Here is a 23,488-nt window from a genome sequence, read left to right on the forward strand (position 1 = left end):
CATAATTACTCATGCTGAGTATTGAGTAAAATGATTAATGCATTAATAAGTTAATAGAAAGATAATTTATGGAAGCATTGAATTAGTAATTAATGAGTGGTTTTGTGGCTTTTATGTAAGAGACAGGGTGTTAGTTTCCCCTTTTCTTTTCTTCCCAGTCCTCCTTAGTCATGTCATCCACTTTTCTCACAAGCTGGATATAACACTGTATTGTAAATCTCAAAAAGATTGGCTTTTTGGTGATACCCAAATAAATACTGATTGGCCACATCAAAATAATGTGTTTGTGGCACAAGTGTTAAATTTCTTAAGTGTATTCATGTTAATACACTTAAGTGGATGTTCCCCCCACAACATTCACTTACAAAACATTCAGAAATCTCAAATAAGTGTGCCAATCACTGTAAAAGCCTATATCCCCAAGTTTCATCTTAGAGAGCGAGTGGATATTCAACTAAAAAGTAATTGTTTTCAAAACATTAAAATAGAAAACACATCAATACACATACACATAATATTTAGGAAATAATACTCATCATTTGAGGTTGTATACACTCATGATATATAAATTATTAGTACGTCTTACTTTTAGTTTATAATTTGCTGTTATCCATGTGAAATTAGGTCCCTTTAAAAATAACAGTTTCTTCAGTGCTCAATAAAGCAATGTGAGGACAGCAGCTATATTAGTGATTTCCCAAAGGAATACTACACTGATACTGCTATTTATGGCACCCTCTGGAACAAACACATATTTATTCTGTCCAAGCACCCATTAGACATGAGAACTGCTCTTTGTTCAGACTCGTGGTAGACAGTCATTTTAAAACTTCAATTACTATGTCAGCAGGTTCCCTCCATTACTGTTTCCTGAACCTCAGCAAGTGATTTTCAGTAGCAATGCATGTCTTATAAGCCACACACATGTGTGCCTTGCAACCAATAAGTAAGTAAATCATTGTAGACATAGTTAATAGCTGCAGAAATAATGTAAACTTAGACAGGATTGTAACTACATGATTGTTGAATATCTAGTTTTTATCCATCCCAGTTCACAATGGCAGAATGAATGTTTCTACAAATATCCATAACAACAGGACATGCATTAGAATCTATAAGAAGCAAGATTAACATTCAAAAACATTTCTGGCTGTGGCAACGATTGCAGAACTGTAGCATTTGTAAAAAAAAAAAAATGACAGAAAATGTAATTTCTGTTTTAGAACAATCTTTAATCACAAACATGATTCATCCAGTTTTACAAAAATAAAAGTCTTGAATAAAAAAATGATTTAGCATCTCAGTCTTACTCTATATAGATATTAAATTCCATAATTTGTCTAGGGTTTCTTGTATGTGATTTTGTTCTCATATCAACATCAATCTCATTTTATGGAATAACCATATTTCTTATCAGTATTTTTGCTATGAAAAATTGTACCTAGGGAAGCAGGAAGCTTTAGAAACTTGACATACCTAACTCACAACCTGTGGTGATTGTGTGTGTGTGTGTGTGTGTGTGTGTGTGTGTGTGGTTGTGGTTTTGACAAAGGACTTCTCAGTGTCACTTTGGCTGTCCTGGACTCACTTTGTAAACCGGACTTGCAAACTCATAGACCTCTGCCTGCCTCTGCCTTCCAGAGTGTTGAATTACATTCATGCACCCCAGTGCCGGACTCCAGGATGATTTTTTATAGCTATAACTTAATACTAAATGTTAATCATTCCAGGACATGGATAACACAAACCCAATGCGACATGTTGCTCTGTATTTGTTTCACAAAGTACTTGGTATATGTTTTATGATTACAACAGTATTCTCTCTCTCTCTCTCTCTCTCTCTCTCTCTCTCTCTCTCTCTCTCTCTCTCTCTTTCTCTCTGTGTGTGTGTGTGTGTGTGTGTGTGTGTGTGTGTGTGTGTGCGTATATTGATGCATGTATATATGACAGCCAGTATGTGTATATGTTTGGCATCTATTATACTTATCACAGTAGAATACCATTTCAATTAAAAGAGTTAACACACGATTATATGTAAATATTTACTTAGTTTCATCGAAACGCTGTTGCAGTTTTGAGACAGCATCTCATATAGCTCAGGCTATCTTAGATATTTCAAGATAGCTGGCAATATTTTTAAACTCCTGATCTCCCTGCTTTTACCTAATAAATGATTGGATTCTGGATATATATGATCATATCTAGATGTATTTAACTCTTCATCTTAAATTTTATTCTCTTTATTGTAATCATAATGTACTTTTAGTGTTATTATATTATATACTATTTTAAGACATAAAATAAAAAAGATACAAGGAAATCAATTTATATAGGTCCAAAAATTATCATAGGATGTGTTATTTTCTCAGCCTAAGTTACCATTACCATGTGAGTACGGTGCACTGCTTTGTGTTTTACACTTTTTTTTCTCCTTGTGTGTGCCTTTTTGGTGCTCTGAAATCTGGGCTTCTACTCCACATCTTATGAGATTCCCTTAAAAATGTTGGAGTCACTTAAGTTTTGGAAGCCTCCATCACTCTCTGCCTTATGCTTTTCCTTTCTAAAACGGAGATGGTAATGCCTCCGTCAGTATTTTTGGAGAAGTAAATGAGACAGAGTATATGCAGTTGTTAACATAATGCCTGGCATACAGTGAATGTTAAAAATAATAGTGACAATGCTGTAGTAACTGTGGACTCCCTCCCACATGACTCCATTTTCAGTGCCTTCGTATTTATTAACAGCACAAGATTGTTCTATTCATACACACTCGAACATCATTTTAATCTTTTCTTACTACATCCTCCTTCCATATCTAGCCAACCCTGAAATATCTTTTTCCTTTTATAGTACCTAGGACACATGCCCCTTCTCTGTTCTGACATTTTCCTCCACATATACAAGAAGAATCCCCTGGCAATAGTGACTGCTAAATGGCTCACTGGGAGAACTAAAAAGTCCTGACAACTGATACACTGAAGAAGGAAGAAATGTAATCATTAAACATAATCACAGGCACAAGATAAAAACAACAGAAATGACAAATATAAATTCAAAATTGCAGCTTCAAATATTTTAGAAAGATTAAACCATGCATGATGGTTAACACCTGTAATGCCACATTACGGAGATGGATACAGGGGATCAACATGTTAATTAAAGCCTAGCCTGGTGTAGTAATAAGTAAACAATAAGCTAGTCAGAGATACGTAGCAAGACCACGTCTCAAAATATGAGTTTACAATAAAGAGAGACTGTATAATTTGGTAAGAAATTTTATTTGAAGAAATATAATGAGTATGGAAGCTAGGACAAAGGCGGAGGGGTGGCGTATGGGAAGAATGGTTTTTCACAGTTAGCAGTCAGGTTTTAAAAAGAGGAAAAGGAACAAGAAGACCAGATGGCAAACAGGCAGTCAGAAGGAGGGAAAAGTGTGTAACAACACAGAAGCTAAAAAAAGAGATAACATGGTGTAATAACATTCAGACCTTGTCTTCAATGAAATCATAGCTATTTTGATGATCAGCTAAAACCCAGAGAATGACATTTGAGTTTGAGAAGTAGCTTTTCTTTCTACATGCATAAAAGCAAGTCCTTGCAATTTGTGAGTAATGCTCTTCCTACTTGCATAGTTCTTGCAAACATTGTTGATTATGCGTAAGTATATCATCACACTAGTTTCAACTTCTAAAGCTTATGACATGGAGGCTGTAAGCCAACAGTATGGGTTATAATTATGTATTCTCTTCCATCATAAAAGCTTACTGGAATGCCAAAGCAAATGTAATAAAGACAGTTTAATAAATTTGATCTTATATGTAAAAATGATGAGGCAACACAATCTGGATATTTGAGCTTCAATCCATTTTGTTTTCTAGATGTTAAAGGCTTCAGTTTTCCTTCAAAATATTTTTCACACACACCCCCACACACATACACACACACAAAGTTATAACAAATGAAGAATTGCTAACTGTAGCAGTGAAATTTTAAACCAAAGCTTAATAACGGTAAAAAAGGAAGTCTCCCAGAGTTGGGTAGGAGGAATCTGTAGAAGGATCCAGAGGGTCCTAGAAGCCTACAAGTAGAACATTATGATAGGCAGATTTGGGCTCAGGGGTCCCACTCAAACTAAGGCACCAGCCAAGGACAATACAGGCGGTAAACCTTAAACCCCTACCCAGATCTAGCCAATGGTCAGAACATTCTCCACAGTAGAGTGGAGAGTAGAGTATGACTTTCAAACGAACTCTGGTGCCTCACATTTGACCATGTCCCCTCAAGGGGGAGACCTGGTGGCACTCAGAGGAAGGACAGCAGGTTACCAAGAAGAGACTTGATACCCTATGAACATATACAGGGGGAGGTAATCCCCCTCAGGAACAGTCATAGGGGAGGGGAGTAAGGGGAAAATGGGAGAGAGGGAAGAATGGGAGGATACAAGGAATGGGATAACGATTGAGATGTAACAAGAATAAAGTAATAAAAAATTAATAAAATGAGAAAAAAGGAAAGTGTCCTTTTTATTTGTATGAAAGCATATTTGGGAAGTTGAGGGGAAGACAGTGGATACACATACACACACATACATGCACACTAACACACACACAAAGAGAAAGAAAGAGAGAGATGCGGTGGAGGAAGAGAGAGAAAGATAAAGAGGAGAGTGAGAACATACCTGTGATAACTGGTAATACAGTTTAAACTAATCATTACTTGGCTCTAATTTAAGTTCAATTAAACCAAATTTCTACTCCAATGTTACCTCTCCGCACCATAAGCAGACAAAGTGATGAGTTAGTTCTACAAGTGAATTCGAAATTATGATTTCACCATCACACAGGAAAATTAATTGAAACATTTGTTAAAACCCAGGATAATTTCTAATGCTGGACAATACTTGCTTTGTGATTTAGTTATGATATTAATGATGACTGATTTGGAAACTATTTAGTTTAAAGACATACTGATCTCCAGCCTCTTTAAAATTGTTGAAAACACGAGGTAAATGATAACTTACATAACACACATCATCATTTATTTTTAAAGTTGATCTAACAAAACAAATATAAGCATCACAGTATCTTCAGAGACTACTTTAGGATAATACGTTTCCTTACCTTTACATACAGGCCTGTGGTCACTCCAGGCAGCAAACACTTCAGCTATCCTCTGGCAAGTGATGCTTTTTGCTCCCTGCAGGACATAATCTTCATCACAGGAGAACTGCACAGTGGACCCAAGGCTACAATTGAACAAATAGTAAGACGACTTAATATTTGCTTATTTGTATCTGTTTTTTAAAAAATTGTGTCTTCTCTTATTCATCCACTTAAATTTGGGAGTTGCAGCTTTATCACTTAATTGCATTTTGGTTTATGATCTGTGTATTATTTGCTTTCCCCTTCTCTGAAATTGGTAGTCAAAGATTTTGTTTTTCTCTTTGGTGATTTCCTTTTACTGGTTTATTACTGCCTATCAGTTTTAAGATAGAAAAATTCAGTTCAAATCTCATTTCAGAAAACATGCATTACCCATTAAAACATATGAAACTTTATAAATATAAAATTATCGGGCTCATTTTAATCAAAGGAAAAACAAAATTCAAATTTCAAGCATTAAATATTGAACTGTTTGTGTTTTGTGTAAATATTTTTTTGTTGGAGTCTTGATCTATAGTCCATACTGGTGATAGACATGTGAGTCTTCTGCTTCAGTCCCCACAAATTTAGCATTATAGGTTTAGGAGCTTGTGTCTAGGGTCATATGGAATAGATCAACCTACCAATAAAGCATAGACATTATATATATTTGAAGTATATTTTTTTGTGTGTTTTGGAGTAAATTACATGTGAGAAGAGGGGATATAGATAGTAGCTTATATTGCAGAGTCAGACCTGCTAACTTCTAACTGCTTTGATGTAAGAAAAAAAAAGTCGAAGCATCATGAATTGAGCATTTAATTTCTAACACATATTAGGCACTCAATTATTTCTATTAGCTTAAAATCAGACCACAACTGTCTGGCAATTCTTTAATTTGAAAGTCATCTGAATATCTAGATTTTGGTCACTTTGGTGTTTAATACTTCATTCTCCTAAACTCTTATGGCAAAATATTTCCTCCATTTATTGTGTTAAAACTCTAAAATGTATTATTCCTATGTATATATTCCATATACCTACTTTGTATTCAAAATGCTGTCATAATATATGTTGGCCCAGAACTCACACTTATTTTCTTTTGTCATTATCAAGACTTGTTTTCTACATCTGCACTATTCTTGATTCTGAAGCTTTTTCCAACTTATTCAATGTAGACTTAAATGTTTCCTTTAAATGAGGCATATTTTGACTGCCATGTTTTCTATTATTTAGAAAAAAAAATAAAAGAAACTAGAAAAGGAGGCTTCTCCGGCTTTTGGGAAGGTAATTTTTGACCATTATTTTCCTTTAATTTAGCTCATGTCATTTGAAAGCAACATGTAGGGCATCGGAAACCTGTAATTCATGGTTGTTCTCTGAATTCAGGGATGTTATATGTTTAGCTACAGTCTCTGTCACTACGAGTAATTATGTTATGGCAGGAATTAACAGTTTCTTTAAATAAAATGCAAACTATTTGCATGATAAATGCTTTAAGGTACTTTTTTCTCTTTTGAAAAAGATTTATTTTTCTCCACTATTAAAGAAAATGCCTGAGCCATTCATTTATATTATGCAGCATCACTGAATATATATTAAACACCAAAACATATAACAATGCAAAATAATGAAGCAGAGAGATCAACAGAATAGCACTCTTTTCTATAGGAACTGGTCTCAATAATTAGGAAATGGATGTTTCAGGCAAATTCACTTTGATTTCTCTTTATGAAGTGTTTTAAGATTCATATCATGGTAGTTAGAAAGAAATCTTGGCACTAAGAGTATTGTTTATTTTCCAGAATGTCTAAATTTGTTTCCCTGCTCTCATGCTGGGTTATACACAACCCCCGCAACTTGAGCCCTGTGGTATCCAACACCCTTTCCTGGACATCTTGTGCATCTTCATACATGTCCAATGGATTCACAGTTACACCACATATGCACAAATAAATAAATCTCGAGGATTCAAATAAACCTAAAATAAACACATAACTATAAGAGATTAATAATTCATATACAAATTGACAATCAGAGAAAAATATTTAGTTACAGTGAATGACAAAAAAGATGACTGTTTGTACCCACCATAATTTCTCTGTCAACCCTGAAGAGATATGTACCCTGCTCATCTAATATGGTTCACAATTGTTAATACGTTGCAGCAAGTGATTGAGGGCATTACTAAGATTCAAATAATCGGGCAGATGACACAAAATGACATAGTTTGGAAACAAATGTGGATCTTCACTATAATTAGGCTGGCACATCTTTAAATGCCATCATCCTTTAAAAAATAACTTAATCTTCCAAAAGTGTCCTGTTATATAAAAGACTTAAAAGCTATCAGTGGAATAAGATATTTTTCAAAATGTGTATATTTCGACTCATCTAGCTTGTCTAAAATAGTAAACTTATTTTGCTTGTAATCAAATAAATAAAATAGTAGCAAATGAAAGAAAAGACAAGGCAGCTGTTGATAAATCATTCAAAGGGAATATGCCCCAAGACCAAGCAATCTTATCAACAACTCATTTAGATGAATTGGCATTCCACTACTTTTTCATATACTGTGTTTTGTTGGTTTATAGGTCTCATGATTTCCTGACACATGCAGATATCTAGAATTCAAAAATAAAGTTCTACGACTAGAAATTAATCAGAGATAAAGTCTGCTGCAAAAGTTAAAGCTTATGTAAAACATTCTTATAGTGAAAATATTAAAGTGCTGAACACACAGGAAAAAAAGACATTGCCAAATAAACCTCAATATGACAAGTTAATGCTTTTGGAAAAAACAAATATTCCTTTAAATTTATTTAAAATATCACTTTTAAAAATGAGTAATAGTACATCAGGCAACATATGCCTACTTTTTCCTTTTATGAGAATGAAGTTTAGAGCAATTTAAATTGTTACTTATTTATTATTTATTTATCCATTTTACATCCTTATTGCACCCCAACATCATTCTCTTTCAGCCCCACCCCACATCTCCTCCACCCCCATCCTCCTCTCTCCTTCTCCTCAGAGAAGCAAGAGGTTCCCTGTGGGTACCATCCTGTCCAGGCACATTAAGTCACTTAAGGACTTAGCTCATACTCTCCCATTGAGACCAGCCAAGGCCAGTTAGGGGTACTGTTTATGAAGGGAGGCATCAGAGTCAGAGAGGACCGCCACTCTAATTGCTGGGTGATCCACATGAAGACCAAGCTGCACATCAACTACTTATGTACAGGGGGGCCTAGGACAAGTTCATGCATGATCTTTGATTGGTTGTTCAGTCTCTGTGAGCCAACTTAGGCCCAAGTTAGTTGACTCTACATGTCTTTCTGCCGTGTCCTTGACCTTTCTGGCTCCTTCAAACATATACCAACTCTTCCATAGGATTCCCTTGGCTCTGTCTAATTGTTTGGCTTTGGATTTCTGCATCTATTTCCATCAAACTCTGGGTGGAGCCTTTCAGAGGATTGATGGTGGGTTCCCATCCAAAAGCATAGCAGAATAGCACTAACACTGTCAGGGATTGGTTCTCTCTTATGGAAGGGGTCAAGCAGGGGCCACTCTTTGGCTGGACATTCCCTCGATCTTTGCTCCATTTTTGTCTCCGCACAGTTTCTAGGCAGAACAAAATTTGGGGCGAATGTTTTGTGTGCTGGAGTCCTTATCCAAGTATGCTCGGCTACAGGAGGTGGTGACTTCAGGCTCTCCATATCCCCTGTTGCTAAGACGCTCATCTAGGGTGACCCTCGTCAACTTCCTGTGGCCTCCCCTACCCCTGGCCTCTGGCACGTCCCAAAGATGCCCTCATCTATGCTTCTCTTTCTCTCACCTGAGTCTCCTTCCCCAGTTCTTTCTACTCCTAAGCCCCACATTAGAAACATAGGCTTGATATTTTTTTTAACTAGAATAAAGTTTAGGGCAATTTTTAAAAATATGATCATTATGTGTTCTAAGAATACAAAGGAATTTGAAACCAAATAGGAACTAAATGTAAAAATATTCAATTCTGCGTTGCTGTGATTTTCAAAAACAATGGAGCCAAAGATGCTTTGACATCCAGAATGCCATAGAAGTGTTCATACTATGCTCTAGCTGCCTCCTTAACAGCCCACATGCTTTAGGAGATACATTGGCTTACAGTTTAATTTTATTCTGTGATTATAAAAGTTTGTGCAAATGGTCACCCCTGAAAACATGAGTAAAAATAACATTATATGAGCAGGTTATATTTAAACTCATACACAAATACACACCTACACAAATATATAGTTGAAAAAGAGCCCGTGCATTCAAAGGAGGGTCATAATTTCCATAGTAGAACACATTATTTGAAGTAAACACATCTGTACTTTTTGTCCCTGTTCTCTCATATCTGACTTAACGTAGGCCATTCCCTGTTTCACTTGGAATAAGGGCTTTATTATTTTTGATAGCTCTCCAAATTAAATCGGTACTATCATTTGATGTTTTAAATGATTCTAAAATTTTGCCAAAATCTTTGTTCAAATGAGATGAAAAAACAGTAGGGATATCATAATCCTTTTTATTGTTCATTTCATCATTCTTTTGAACCCAATTACATTTTCTCCACTGGTTGTTTCAACAGAACCAATATTGTAACAAACGAAGATGGCCCCTATTCAGCATTCAAACACTTCCCTGTTTTTGTTATATACTGCTTTTTACACTATGATTATAACCAGATTGGATATTGCTCTTGGGTGCCTTCTTACAGGAAGTGTTTAACTTATCACTCAATAACCAAAACACGGTAGCTCTTGGCCCCTTCCCTGATTTGAACACTGAAGTGTGTACACCTGAAAATGTACAAGGGTGATATTGCCTTGTATGTATCTCCAATACTTCATTTCACATCTTTTAGATTCCATCACGAAGATAAAATCTTCCTTAAGTTTTACTTCCTCTGTTTATATGTATATATTATAAAAAGTGGAATAATAGCAAAGAGGAAATCCCATGAGGCCCAGCTTGTTCAATAAGCAGTAAGAAACACAAATGCCTTAGGAAAGTGTGCTAGCTAAAACAGATTTTTAATATGAGAGCAACTCTTTATTACATAATGAGATAACCTAAAGTCCATTAAAAAGAAGTGTAATTCCATGACTCCAGACAAAAGATAACTGCTGCACTTAGTACAATCTCAGTTTTCAAATTTTCTATATTTTGAAAATGGTTTGACAAGTAAAGATTATATTTTTATGTTTATATTTCTCTGTGGAGAGTTTATAAAATTAGTTGTCTTTGTACTATATTTCTACTTTGTTTTTCATCTTCTAGGTAAATTATATGTCTTGTTTATCAATTCTTAGTACGCTGTAAGCCTTAATAAACAGTATTTTTCAATAACAAGAAAAGTTTTATACAGATCTTTATAAGCTATAAAAGAGAACGCTACAAAGTACAAATATATAAATATATCATACTATTTTGTTTTCTTCCCTTTGTCCATTAAAATACATATATATATAATGTAATTTGTGAATTATAAATATATATATATATGTATATATAAAAAAGGGAACAAAACAACAATGCGTTTGAAGATCATTAAAGTAATGTAAATAGGTAAACACTGATGCAACTACGTATTTTAAATATTAACTCATATTTTGAAGTGTTACCTTTTGAGTAAATGAGTTTAAATCATTGGATAATAACAGCTTTTAGGCAGTAAATTATTTTTGACATAAGTAGGCTAGCATTATTATAAATTGTTGGTTGGTGTTGATAAAGATTAGGAACCTGTAAAACATACACAGGGTATGATTTCCAAATAGCACTCTATAAAACTATTAAAGAACTAAAGTTGAAGATATGTACTGCTGATATTAGAGAAGCAAAGATCTCTTAGTGTTTTCATCATTCCAAAAAGAAAATTTAAGGCTCACACTGGCAATATACCTGGAATATGCTGGTAAAAGCAATTTTTTTTAACGTCACCACACCCACTTGGATGATACTATTTATCTTTGCCCCCTGGCCCCCAGACAGGGTTTCTCTGTGTAGCCCTGGCTGTCCTAGACTCGCTTTGTAGACCAGGCTGGCCTCGAACTCACAGCAATGCGCCTGCCTCTGCCTCCCAAGTGCTGGGATTAAAGGCGTGCGCCACCACGCCCGGCTGGCTATCTTCATGCCACTTGCATATCATTCCTCCCTGTACTCACTGCTTTTCAGTTTACAACCCTTAGCCTTTTATTCTCCTAAGATATCCACCATCTAATTATTAAAGCATTTCACAGTTCATTTCTATAATTTTATGCTTAAATGATTAGTACATTTTAATATTTATATGATTAACCAATTAACTAAAAACAAACAGCTGTGGGAGTAAGGGGAAAATGGGGAGGGAGAGAGGAATGGGAGGATACAAGGGATGGGATAACAATTGAGGTGTAATATGAATAAATTAATAAAATAGATTAAAAATCAGCTGTCAGAGAGAAACAAATTAATTTAAGTGGAGATTTCACTAGTTATTCTAAAATGCATTTCGTTGCAAGAAATCGTTCCTGAGAAATACATCCCAAATTGTTATAAGGTATCTAATATAATCATGGTTATTTTAGACATTAAAATTAATGGGCTAGGATGGCGTTCATTGTAGATAACAATGTACTCGATTGCTAAAATCTTGTATGATCTGCTCTTTCCATTAATAAACATTTATAATCATAGAAATAATAAGAATTTGTGAGACTATGTCATAAGGCACTCTGAGTGTTACCTGGAATACAGAGAGTTGTTTTATCATAGGTAGGGTCTCATACACTACTATATGATATTTATAGTTTGAAATCCTAAAGTGAGATTCTTAATGCCGTGATAAATTACTACAGAAATATCTAATTCAAATTTGTCAAAGCCCCTTTACCAAATTAAAGCTATAGAATAGATTCATATTTTCACATTTAATTCATAACAGTGTATCTCATTGTATAAAGTTTTGAGTTAATAAGATTAGACTTTATAACGTTGGAGCCTCATCTTCAGCTTTCTGGCCTACTATCTCTGCCAGACTTGTTCGCAGGACAGGAACTATTTTTTTTTACACTTTAATTATTCATTTATTTGTGTGTACATGTGTTGGCACATGGGCATGCAGAGGTCAGAGGGAAACTTAGAGGTCTCAGATGTTACTTGTCAACTTGAGAGTGGTTGTTTTTCTTGAGAACATGTGAATACTTAGTTGTGCCAACTTGCCTGTTTAAAATGGTTAGATATTATGTCTTAGTAATATCTTAGCTGATTGCTTAGGATATGCATCACACGTGCATTTAATGCTGATTAGATAATAGAGGAGGAGGAGGCAAGATTGTCTGGCTGGTTAAGGCATTTGCTACCAAGTCTGATGAGGTCAGGACAGGAACTATTGAGGACTTGCTTACTCTGACTTGGAAGAGTGCAGCCGTCGACTCCGCCTGCATCTAAGTTGCCCATTTTTAGGCAGATTCTGTTTGTGGCAGGAATGAGGACATTTTGCCCAGTGTTTATTTGCCACCTTTGAAGCCATCTCCAGAAGGAGGTTTTTGATGCTCATCACCTTCTTTGAGGTCAGCTGAGTGTTGTCAGGAGTTAACTTGTCTTCTTGTCAAAAAACTTAGGATTGTACAAACAACTTTAAATGCCATATTCTGTGTGTCTCTGAGACTTTTGAAGATCTTATTCAACTATTTTCTCACATATATCGAGAAAGTCAGGCTGAAAATGAGGCTCCAACTTTATAAAGTGTATTGGGTGACTGGTCAGGCAGTAAACTGTTTTAAGTAAATTTGTACATTTTGGAAGCTGCTAACCCACACTTCTGGTACACTCAGGAATTTAAGTTTTATTCTTTCTCAAGTCTCTGAGGGGCATTGAAGACAAGATAGTATAGTTTTACAACCAAATTTAGTTGGTTTGGGGACAAGATCGTTTTAGATCAAGATAAAGAAGTTAAGCTTTTAGAGTTGAGATAGGATAGATATTGAATCTCATTTGGAAATTTAGACCCAACAAGACAGGAAAGACACTTCAAATGGGACGAATGAAGATGGCCAATTCACTATGAATGTAACATGTATAGAACTCATTATTCTCATGATTGTCATATGGTTCTCCCTGCTGTATGTAATTTGTTTTATACATGTGTAATAAATAAAAGTATATAAGAAAAAAAGATTAGACTTTCTTTTTAAGTTCCCAAAAGATGGAACATTCCATGTCCCAGTCCAGTTTTTATTAAAACATAGAATGTCAAAACAAATATATCCTAAACACCTTACTATTTTATAAGGATACTGTGACTCCTTAATGATTAAACTTTTGTGATTTAAAATGTAAAGGTATTTGATATTTAAATATTTGTCATTTAACCTAATAACTTTGCTATAAGGCATAAATAAAGAAAATTTAGGTATTTTTAACTTTGGAAGGAACATTTCCCCTTGCCTAAAGTGCCTCTCAAGTGAAAGCAACACAAAAAGTAGTACTTTAGTAGAAGGATCCAGAGGGTCCTAGAAGCCTACAAGTAGAACATTATGATAGGCAGATGTGGGCACAGGGGTCCCGCTCAAACTAAGGCACCAGCCAAGGACAATACAGGCGGTAAACCTTAAACCCTTACCCAGATCTAGCCAATGGACAGAACACTCTCCACAGTAAAGTGGAGAGTGGGATATTACTTTCTCACATACTCTGGTGCCTCACCTTTGACCATGTCCCCTGGAGGGGGAGACCTGGTGGCACTCAGAGGAAGGACATCAGGTTACCAAGAAGAGACTTGATACCCTATGAACATATACAGGGGGAGGTAATCCCCCTCAGGAACAGTCATAGGGGAGGGGATAAGGGGAAAATGGGAGGGAGGGAAGAATGGGAGGATACAAGGGATGGGATAACCATTGAGATGTAACAAGAATAAATTAATAAAGGACAAAAAAAAAAAGAGGTTCACCCCTAAAAAAAAAAAAAAAGCGAAGCTGGACAAAAAAACAGCATCAGCCTTGCAAAAGGAAAAAGAAGCATGCTGATAGAACTTTATAGTTTTGTTCCAAGATCTACAATCAGATAATATCTGAACAATTCATATTGTAGTCAAATACAAATCATTCTGTAAAACATTTTCAAATTAAATAAATGATGTGGTATCATTAGTACTGATTGCCAATATTACAGTGTGTAAAAAACAGAAATACCGAGAGGACAAGCATAAGGACATCTAAGGCCTTCTCCTCTTTCCTTCCCTGCTACATTGTTTCTTTAAATATTTTCTTGCTGTTGTTGCTGTTATTTTATAAATGATAAATTAAAATCAATAAGTGGATATGTTAGTATGATAAGCCTTACCATGTGATTCTAAGCACAAAGGAACTGCTTTTTTGTAGGATAAGGGAAATTTTGGAACTCAGGGGACTGTGCTAGAAACAAATATGAACTGTAAATTGAGGATCCTGGACCACTAGAATGAGATAAGAAAACAGACAGTTGAGGCCCAACTCATGCAGGCAGAGTGGGAGGATTAATGGATGGTCTAGGTTAGATACCCTTCGTGCGACTCTCATAATCAGTGTGGCTGCATTCATTCTGGGTTCTGAGAACTTTACTGCAGTTGGTTCTAAAGATAGTGGACTCATTGGCTTAGAGGAGAAAATTTCTGCATGGGACAATGGCTTAAGAATCTCAGACATATCTACCATGAGAGTAAAATGGAGAGCAGAAACCTTGACAAATGTCAAGTTTTAAACTATGTGTAAAATTTTAAAGATTCAAAAGAACTGGGTTGGAAATATGGCTCAGAGGTTAAGAGCGTAATATTTATATAATTCCTGATTGTGCCATGGTTCTTCTTGCTATATGTAGTTTATTGTATATATGTGTAATAATATAAATGTATATGCAAAAAATAAAGAATGTTTAATTAATTAAAAAATAATAAAAATAAAATGTGGAAAAATATGATTCAAAAGAGTCCAGATGACTACCCTTTATAACTGTTAAAGAGGTGAGTATAATTAAAGTAAAACTTGGTACGGTGTATTGAGATGACATAAAAATTTCCTGGAGAACAAGAGTCCATTCATCTAAGTAAGGCCGTGTCTTGTTCAAATGTGAATTTGCTTGAAAATAGACAACCTAAACCTAAAATGGCACAAATGGGGTTTTCTACTGAAACATAACTACCTAAGAAGCATAAACAAGCATCTACAATGTCTAAGAATCACTAATGTCAGACAAAGTCAGAGTCCCTGCAAGAAAGCTGTGAGAGGATCGTGCATAAATAGATGAAAGTAAGGTAAACATTTAGTGTCGTTCCTAGAATGTTGGAGATGCCAAGACCATTGGGCTTTCATCAATAAATCTGTAAGTATGTAGTGGAGCCAGTTCAGAAGAGAGGCTACTTCTGCTAAAGGCAGCAGAACTTTAGAGGTTTTCATGGGAACCCTAGAAACTAGACCATGCACCTGTATAAGTTGGTGTTTACCACGCAAATTTTCAGTGATAATTTGGTTTGTTCATTTCTGGTAATGCTATAATTTTGCTTTGGAATGGTGATTTTAATTCTGGATTTTTTAAAAACTTCTTTTTGTTTTGTTTTGTTTTTCCCCACATAGGAGCGCACATACGTCTAAGATTGGATATAGAATTTGGATCATCTTCAAAAAAAAAAAAGAATTTGGACCATTTATATAGTATTTTAATGTTGAAGAGTATAGAAACTTTTGAAGTTTACCTGGCTCCACAACATTATAAGATAGATATCAGCCTGTGAGAATATAGTTATAAGATTATGAGGATATGATATTATAGCTTAAATATAACATATGACTGGAATAGACTGGTAATTATTGATGCTGTTTTGCAACATGAAAGAATTTACAATCATTAAATATTAAAACCAATGGTGTGATGGTTTGAATGAAAATGGTCCCACAAACTCATAGGGAGTGGGACTATTAGTGTGTGTGTCCTTGTGTCAATCGGATGGACTTGGAGGCTTCTGTTGCTCTGGGTAGGAGTATGTCTCTTTGTGCTGCTTTAAGGTCAGAGGTAGAACTTTAGCTACCACTGCAGCACTATGTCTGCCTCCATTCTACCATGCTTAGTGCAATGACAATAACGACAACCTCTAAAACTATGAGCTAGCCCCAATTAAATGTTTTCCTTTATAAGAGTAGCTGCAAAACCCTAAGACACTATGGGTATGTGCATAAAGTCAATTAGGTAACTGAGATATGAAAACCCACCCTAATTGTGGGTGGTAGCATTACACGGATATCTTAAGTGGCCTTCTTTAAGATGTCCAGTCAAGGCCACTTTAGCCAGAATTTTGGTGAAAAAAAAAAACACTGCAGTATCATCCCCTTCAATCCACCGTAAGATAGAATGGAGCAGGGAGGTTCTGGGAATGGTTCTGAGAGCTGTCATGACAAAGATAGAGATACAGAGGTGGCAAATACAAAGGAATCTATTTGATGACATGTTCCAAGTAGAGATGAGTGGCACAGTCAAGTGGCCTGAGTGGCCAAAGTGCAATTACCTGGGAGATACATTGAACTTGATATTCACATAACAAGAATGCATTGGTACAGAGATCTCTAAGGAAGGAGCTAAACATGAAAAAAAAATGAAGAGTAAAGAATAATGTCCCAGTTAGATATAAGTTAGTGTTGAAAATAGTTCAAATAAGGAAAGAGAAGAAATTATACTAGAATTGGTTTTTCAGTGTTGAATTTATGATGAAATCAAGGTGAAAGTTTTTCCAGGGTTTAGGAAGAACACTCATGTGACTTCACCTCATTGTAGGTCACTTGGATAATTTTGTGTTAGAGCATCGTACCCTAAGTTGTTGTTAGAGTTAAGAACCTTTGCATTACAATGAAGAATGCTGGCAAAAAAAAAAGTGTTGTGGGAATAGCCATCCACTATCTTGTTGTATTTAAATCTCACTCCATGAAACATGACCCATATCTGACAATGTCCTGGAGGCCAAGGAACTAAGAATAGATAGGCCATGGACCTAGCAGGAAATCAAATATTAGTTATGTTAAAGTAATGTACAACAAAATGACTCTTAACAACATTCTTAAATATTCATAGATCAGTGTCTTGTTCAGCTATCCTCAGAGATGCTCCCTCTTTCAGTTCATGGAAACAAATTCAGATACCCACAACTGGAAGATGTGTCGAGAATGGGAGACTCTGGAATACTAAATCCTAAATGGGATGTCTCCTTCAATTTCTTCTCCTCGTTGTTTAAGGAACCCCATGGAAGAGGAGGCAGAAAGACTGTAAGAGACAGTGAGGATGGAAGACCCCAAGGAAACAAAGTGTACTAGACATAACAGGGCTAACACACAGGTGAGTCTGCGAAGATTGATATAGCGTGCACAGAGCCTGCACTTGTCTAAACCAGATGTGTCCCATCACTGAGAAGGAAAGTGAACATAAGCCCACATCCTTAACTCAGAATCTACTTCCAAATGACAACTACTCACAAAGGAAATATTAGATTTTACCAATGTTTTCAGCACCTCCCAATGTCCAGCAATAGATGGCAAACACTTAACAAAACCAGGGATATTATTACAGAGTACTTTTGGGGGGGGTGCATAATGCTTTGTTTTGGCATTTGTTTTAACCTTAAATTTTCCTTTTCCTTTTCCTTTTTTTTTTTGTTTACATACTCTTTGCATTTAAAAGAAAACTATTTCTTAACAAACAGAGCAAGATACCTGCTAAATAATTTCGACAAAATTTCATCACCTTTTATTACTGTCTTTATGTTTGTGTTTGCTGCACTACAAAATATTCATAAACATATATTTAAAAGTGGACTTCAGAAAGGTAGCACCACGGCATTTGTATCTTCAAATTGTTGTTTGGATTAAATTTTTATTATTCTCTGTGTTATGGTTCACAATACTGTAGCAATAAGTTTGTATTTCCCCTCTAGCAAAGAAAAAATATTGTGCGAACAAAGACAGAGAGCACAGATAAAGTGTTATACTTATTAAAGTGCTATAGTGTGAACGGCATTCATATCACATTCTTCCCTAGGTCATTTCTGTATTTCCTTAAGTCATACATTCTTAACAGTCCTATCAGCTTGGATAATATTACTGGAGTGGCTATTGAAATATCCATTATGCCATATTCTCTTTGACCCTATATAATTTAAAGAGCTAAATTTTACTCAACAACATTATACAGAACTTCTTGGGCTCTAGAGAACAATAGAGAAGTTGTTGTTTCAATTATATCTGTTTTCAGGCCCAATTCATAGTTTTTAAGACTTTCTTTTTTTCAGTGAGGCCGGAAAAATACTTCTCTATGGTTCATACTGGCACAAATTAATCATATCAGTTTTAAAATATAATGCTGTAGGAAATAGCATATGGTTTGTTCACTTCACATATAAAGCTTTTCTTAGATATTTAAAATGGATTGGCTTTGGTAACTAAAACATAGTGCAATGGTATAAATCTTTTAATATATAAAAGGAATGCATGCTGTAGAAAAAATAGAAACATTATGAATTATCGTAAGAGTTAATGACACAAGTGATTTTGGATACAAAATGTCAGAGACGAAGAAATTACATTTAAAGAACAGATACAATTTTTAAATAATGGAACTATAACCTATTTGGAAAAAGAATAGTGTGCCATAGAGTACTACTCATTAAAAATGAAGGTAATCTGAAGAAAAAATTGTCATGTGAAACTAGTAAGTTTAAGGAAGAGAAACTGCTTTAACATTTATTGTTTTTACATACACACCATACAACTAAAGTGATATTTTTTCATTTTATGTAAGAGACAGGTTTAGTATTCAGTATCACAATATGGTGCTAGAAAAGATAATGCCAGAAAGCTAGGTTTAGACTATCTTAAAGAAGAACTAAAATGCTAAAATGCAAATGTATAAGCAAAGGGAAAGAGCAACAAATTGAAAGCCATAAGCACTAGGTTCAAAGTTTGGCTTTGAATCAGTAACAAAATAGGACTGTGGAGTGAAGTAATCCTTAAGCTAAAAGACAGAGGCATAACCATACATGATGACCACTATTGTACCTATCTTTAATCTGGTGCCATTTGGGAGATAGATGTCTTTTATTAGAAGTAGGAGAGTGATTATGTACACCCTGGTCACCTTTTTCTGAATGTTAAATGTAACACTTCATGAAAGAGAAAACTATAGATATGCTGGAAGTGAAAAGTCTTTTTAAAAAGTCAATGAGAGTTTTAAAATGATCAATGTATTTTTTTTTCTAACTCAAGAATATTTTGCAGACATTTCTGGATATCAATGTGTATGCCTTTTAATTAATTGTTTAAAATAGCTGTAAATTTCACTGTATTTATGTGTAACACATTAGGCAATTCCCTTACTAACAAGCATTAAAAATGTCACTGCACGTCCCCTAAAATTACAACATAGAAAAAAAGTCCATGAGAGTTAAATTTACTAAGGAATATGAGTAAGGTAAGAAATCAAGGGGTTTGAGTTACTGGGAAAGAATGAAGATTATTTTCTTCTTCCTTTCTTCCTTCCTTTCTTTCCTGATAACAGAATCTTCTCCATACATCTTCACCATAGTTTCCCTTTCTGTCACTCCTCCCAGCTAATCTCCACATTTTCTTTCCCTAAGACCTACCCCCACTCCAATTTCCAAGAGATGATAACCAAATAGTACAAAACAATATTCAACAAAACAACGAAAGGACCCTCCTACCTAGGTAAGAATTAAGATATTGTCACCTGATGTAATTAAGAAAATAATTGGAAATTCAGATGAACCTATTGACTGACCACTGGTTCATTCTGAGTATATACTGAATGACTTCATGACTCTATGTTATATAATGTAAGTCTTAACTCTTTTGGCACAGTTTGGTATTATCATTTCCAATATTGCTAAAGAAAAAATGAAACAACATTGGATAAGAAGTCATTCAAGTGATCCAAAAAAGAGTGACATGAACCTGACTCCAAATTTTGCACTTTCATTTTTAGTGACACATACTTGTTCTATAAAAATGCTAGTTTGGATTTTATTTTATTTTTTAGTGCTGAATGATAAATTAATTTTGAATAGTTAGGTAGAGAAATATATAGAAAGACACTGTCATTTATTTGGAATTTGTACCAAAAAAAAAAAAACCCCCAGTATATTCTGTCATTAATTTTGTTTGGTTGTAGGCATTTATTTACTGTGAGAATGTTTCTGTTCTACAACCAAAGCAATGCTTATTTAATAATATTTATTCAGATTTACATTTCTCTCTCTCTCTCTCTCTCTCTCTCTCTCTCTCTCTCTCTTTCTTCTTCTTCTTCTTCTTCTTCTTCTTCTTCTTCTTCTTCTTCTTCTTCTTCTTCTTCGCATTCACATGGAGAGTATAAATTTGTTTTTTAACATAGCACAATGAAATGTAAGATAATATAAATTTCATCATATTGAAGTTTCACAGGACAAACTATAAGAAAATTAGAGCCCCCCAAAAAATAAATGTCCAAATATCAGAAGAATTACAAAAGGCAAGGACTGGAGAGAAACAGACAAATCAGACTTACAGGGTCTTCAGTGGTAGTGGGGGGTACTACATGGCGGGCATAGAGGAAAACTACACTTCCGAGCATATAATTTCAAGTAAGGCCGGACAAAGGCAGAGACATCAGAGAACACGGACAGGTAAAGAAGCTGCTTATTCTGAAGCCTGATTGAGCTGAATTCCAATGCAGTCAATGTTTGAAGTTAATATGTTCCTGACAGCACATTATTATTGCTTTATTTATAGATATTTCATGTTTAAACAGAAATGAGATGGCATATGACATGAATATACATGATCCTGGTAGGCTCTTTTACCTGTACCCAGTCATCACTGGAGAACCTCAACCAAACTATTTACAGTAAGATAACCCACCTCCCTCGATCCGCTGATCTGTACTTTACTATTTTAATTATGTTAGATTCTCTCAAGAAACACTCAATGATCTTGTTCAATTCGTAGAATTTTTTTGAAGATAGTAACTTCAGTCCTTACCAAATCCTATGTAAGACCACTGTCAAAACAAGTGGCTTGACTTGGCTCAGTTTTTGAAGATTCCCACACCCATCCTTCCAGGGTTGTCTTCCTTCTGAAGGCCTCTGTCTTCCAACCCCATTGCATAAGCCCTACATTAAATTCTCTTTATTAACCCACTGTGGTTCATAAACTGGTTAGCGCCAACATTCTTTCCAGTATCTAGCCTGTGAGCCCTAGGTTGGTAGGAGTCCTATTCTCTGAAACTGTAAGGGAGTACTTCTGCTTTCAGAATATGGGGAATCTCCATGTTGCAGAGTCTAACAGCAGGGAGCTCAGAAACTTACTCACTACTCATGAAAAGAAACCGTGAAGAAGTTAAAGATGTGATGGTTACAGAATGTTAGGTACAGACAAGAAGTTGGGAAGGTTAATATGAAGAAATAGCCGGTAATAATGAACTAATGCTGTGTAAAATGAGAATGGAAACACAAAAGGTGGCAGCTGTCTTTTTTTTTTTTTTTTGCATACTTTATGAGCACTAGACCACTTGGAGCAATAAGAATTCTTTTGGAAATTTTCTACTATAGAGGATTTCATTGAAATTAATAATGTAAGATCGATGAATAGACTAGCTTGCTTAGAAAACCCTTTCTGGGTGGGGAGAGACATTCATATTCAATGGTGTGGTGCACTTGCATTACTGCCGTTTCCCTAATTGCGGTGCTCTAATATAAGCCAAGAAGCATCCGTCAGTGTCTGGATATCTCAATCAAACTGCAGACCTGGTACTAGGCACACTCCTCATTCTCAGAGGAAGCAAATGATTGCCTGGCAAAGTCATTTTTCCATTTTTAAATTCTCCCCCCTCTTCCTTAATTTCCTATGCTTTTGACAAGAAAGTGTCATATAAAATCTTTCTTTCAAGAATATATGATAAGTAAGGATCCCCAAAACTGGAATTTCACAGACATTTGGTTGTAATTTTAAGAGACATTTAAATTTTTAATTTATCCTTCAGCATACATGCCGCCGCCAGCTTTTATATTTTTTTTGGCAGCCTTTCTCTTCTTTTCAAATTCTGTAATGTTCCATGGGCATTTCAATTTAGAAAAACACATTGCAAAGACTTCAAAACTCAGCGTCCAAGGATCTTACCTTAGAGATTAGAACACAAATGCTAAGCACATGGGATCCACTAAGGAAGATCAGTTTTCAAAGGTTTTCCTGTAGATTGCTTCAGTGATTACAAATATATCGATTGTGTGTGTATAGGGTTAACAGTTTTCCCATTTCTACCTGTTAAGTCTTTGTGTCTCTAAGATGAGTCTACAAATTCTTAGGCTGGTGCTTTAAAAAGGCAGAATGCTTTTGCGATGACTCAGAATTCTCTCTTAAAGATCTGACAATTTGGGCATTTACTTAAGGATTTCTAGGCTTGACATCTATGATTCTATGAAATAATTACTAGCAATTTGCCAAACATAATGAATTTTAACATACTTTGCATACCCTATTTTACATTTGTGTCTAGTTCAGTGAGTAATGCTGGAGATAAATCATGTAACAAGCATAGGCATTATCCAAAGGGCACCAAAAGTTTTTCTGTTGGGTAACATTTTCAACATCAAGTATGTTCTTTTCTCTGGAAAGCAGATATTTTTTACCACTTCCAGCGTGCCTTTAATTTCACCTCTTCTATACCTGTCTCTACATGCATATATTTTGTTTACGGGCCTTGTTTTGTTTGACTGGTCTTTAGTTGTCGATCTTTTATGTCTATCTATCTTTCTTTTCTGATACTTCTAAATAATTCTTGCTCCAGTTTCACTTCTGCTGTCATATTAAAAATACCATAGGAATGACTCCTGAGAGGAAAAAGGTGGTTCTCAATTCGAGGTTACAGCCTCGAGTACGTCATCAAGTACGTCAAGATGACAGAAACTCGAAACAGATAGTCAATCCACACCCACAGACAAAAGCAGAGAGGAAAGAATGTATTTATTGTGAGCATTCAGCTGATCTTCCCTGGTTTTATACAGTCTAAGGCCTGAATCTAAGGAATGGTACTGCTCACTGCTGTGTTGGGATTTCCTACAATCAAGACCAGTGTGGTCTACACAATCCCTCAATGGGGCTCCCTGTCAAAGTGATTCTGGTTTCTCTGTGCATACATGGAATAATGTTTATTGTAAGATTATATTCTTTTGGAATATGAGAGAGATATACTCTCTCATACCACCAATATAGTCTTCTATATAATTCTTTAGACCTTAGCACTATAGAAATAATGTCTTGATTTCCTAGTGACTGTAA

General features: G+C 35.2%; 1 protein-coding gene across 5 annotated transcripts in view; it reads right to left on the reverse strand.

Annotated features, from left to right (window-relative positions):
• Nucleotides 1-23,488, reverse strand: part of CSMD3 (CUB and Sushi multiple domains 3) — a 1,109,294-nt gene that overhangs the window by 619,471 nt on the left and 466,335 nt on the right. For all 5 annotated transcript variants that reach the window (XM_084749143.1, XM_084749142.1, XM_084749141.1 and 2 more), the window contains one exon: nucleotides 5,121-5,245. In XM_084749143.1, the coding sequence (XP_084605269.1) occupies nucleotides 5,121-5,245 (125 nt within the window). The remainder of the gene's footprint in view (nucleotides 1-5,120; nucleotides 5,246-23,488) is intronic.

Source organism: Acomys minous (assembly GCF_964271855.1).
Source record: "Acomys minous genome assembly, chromosome: 12".
Lineage (NCBI taxonomy): Eukaryota > Metazoa > Chordata > Mammalia > Rodentia > Muridae > Acomys > Acomys minous.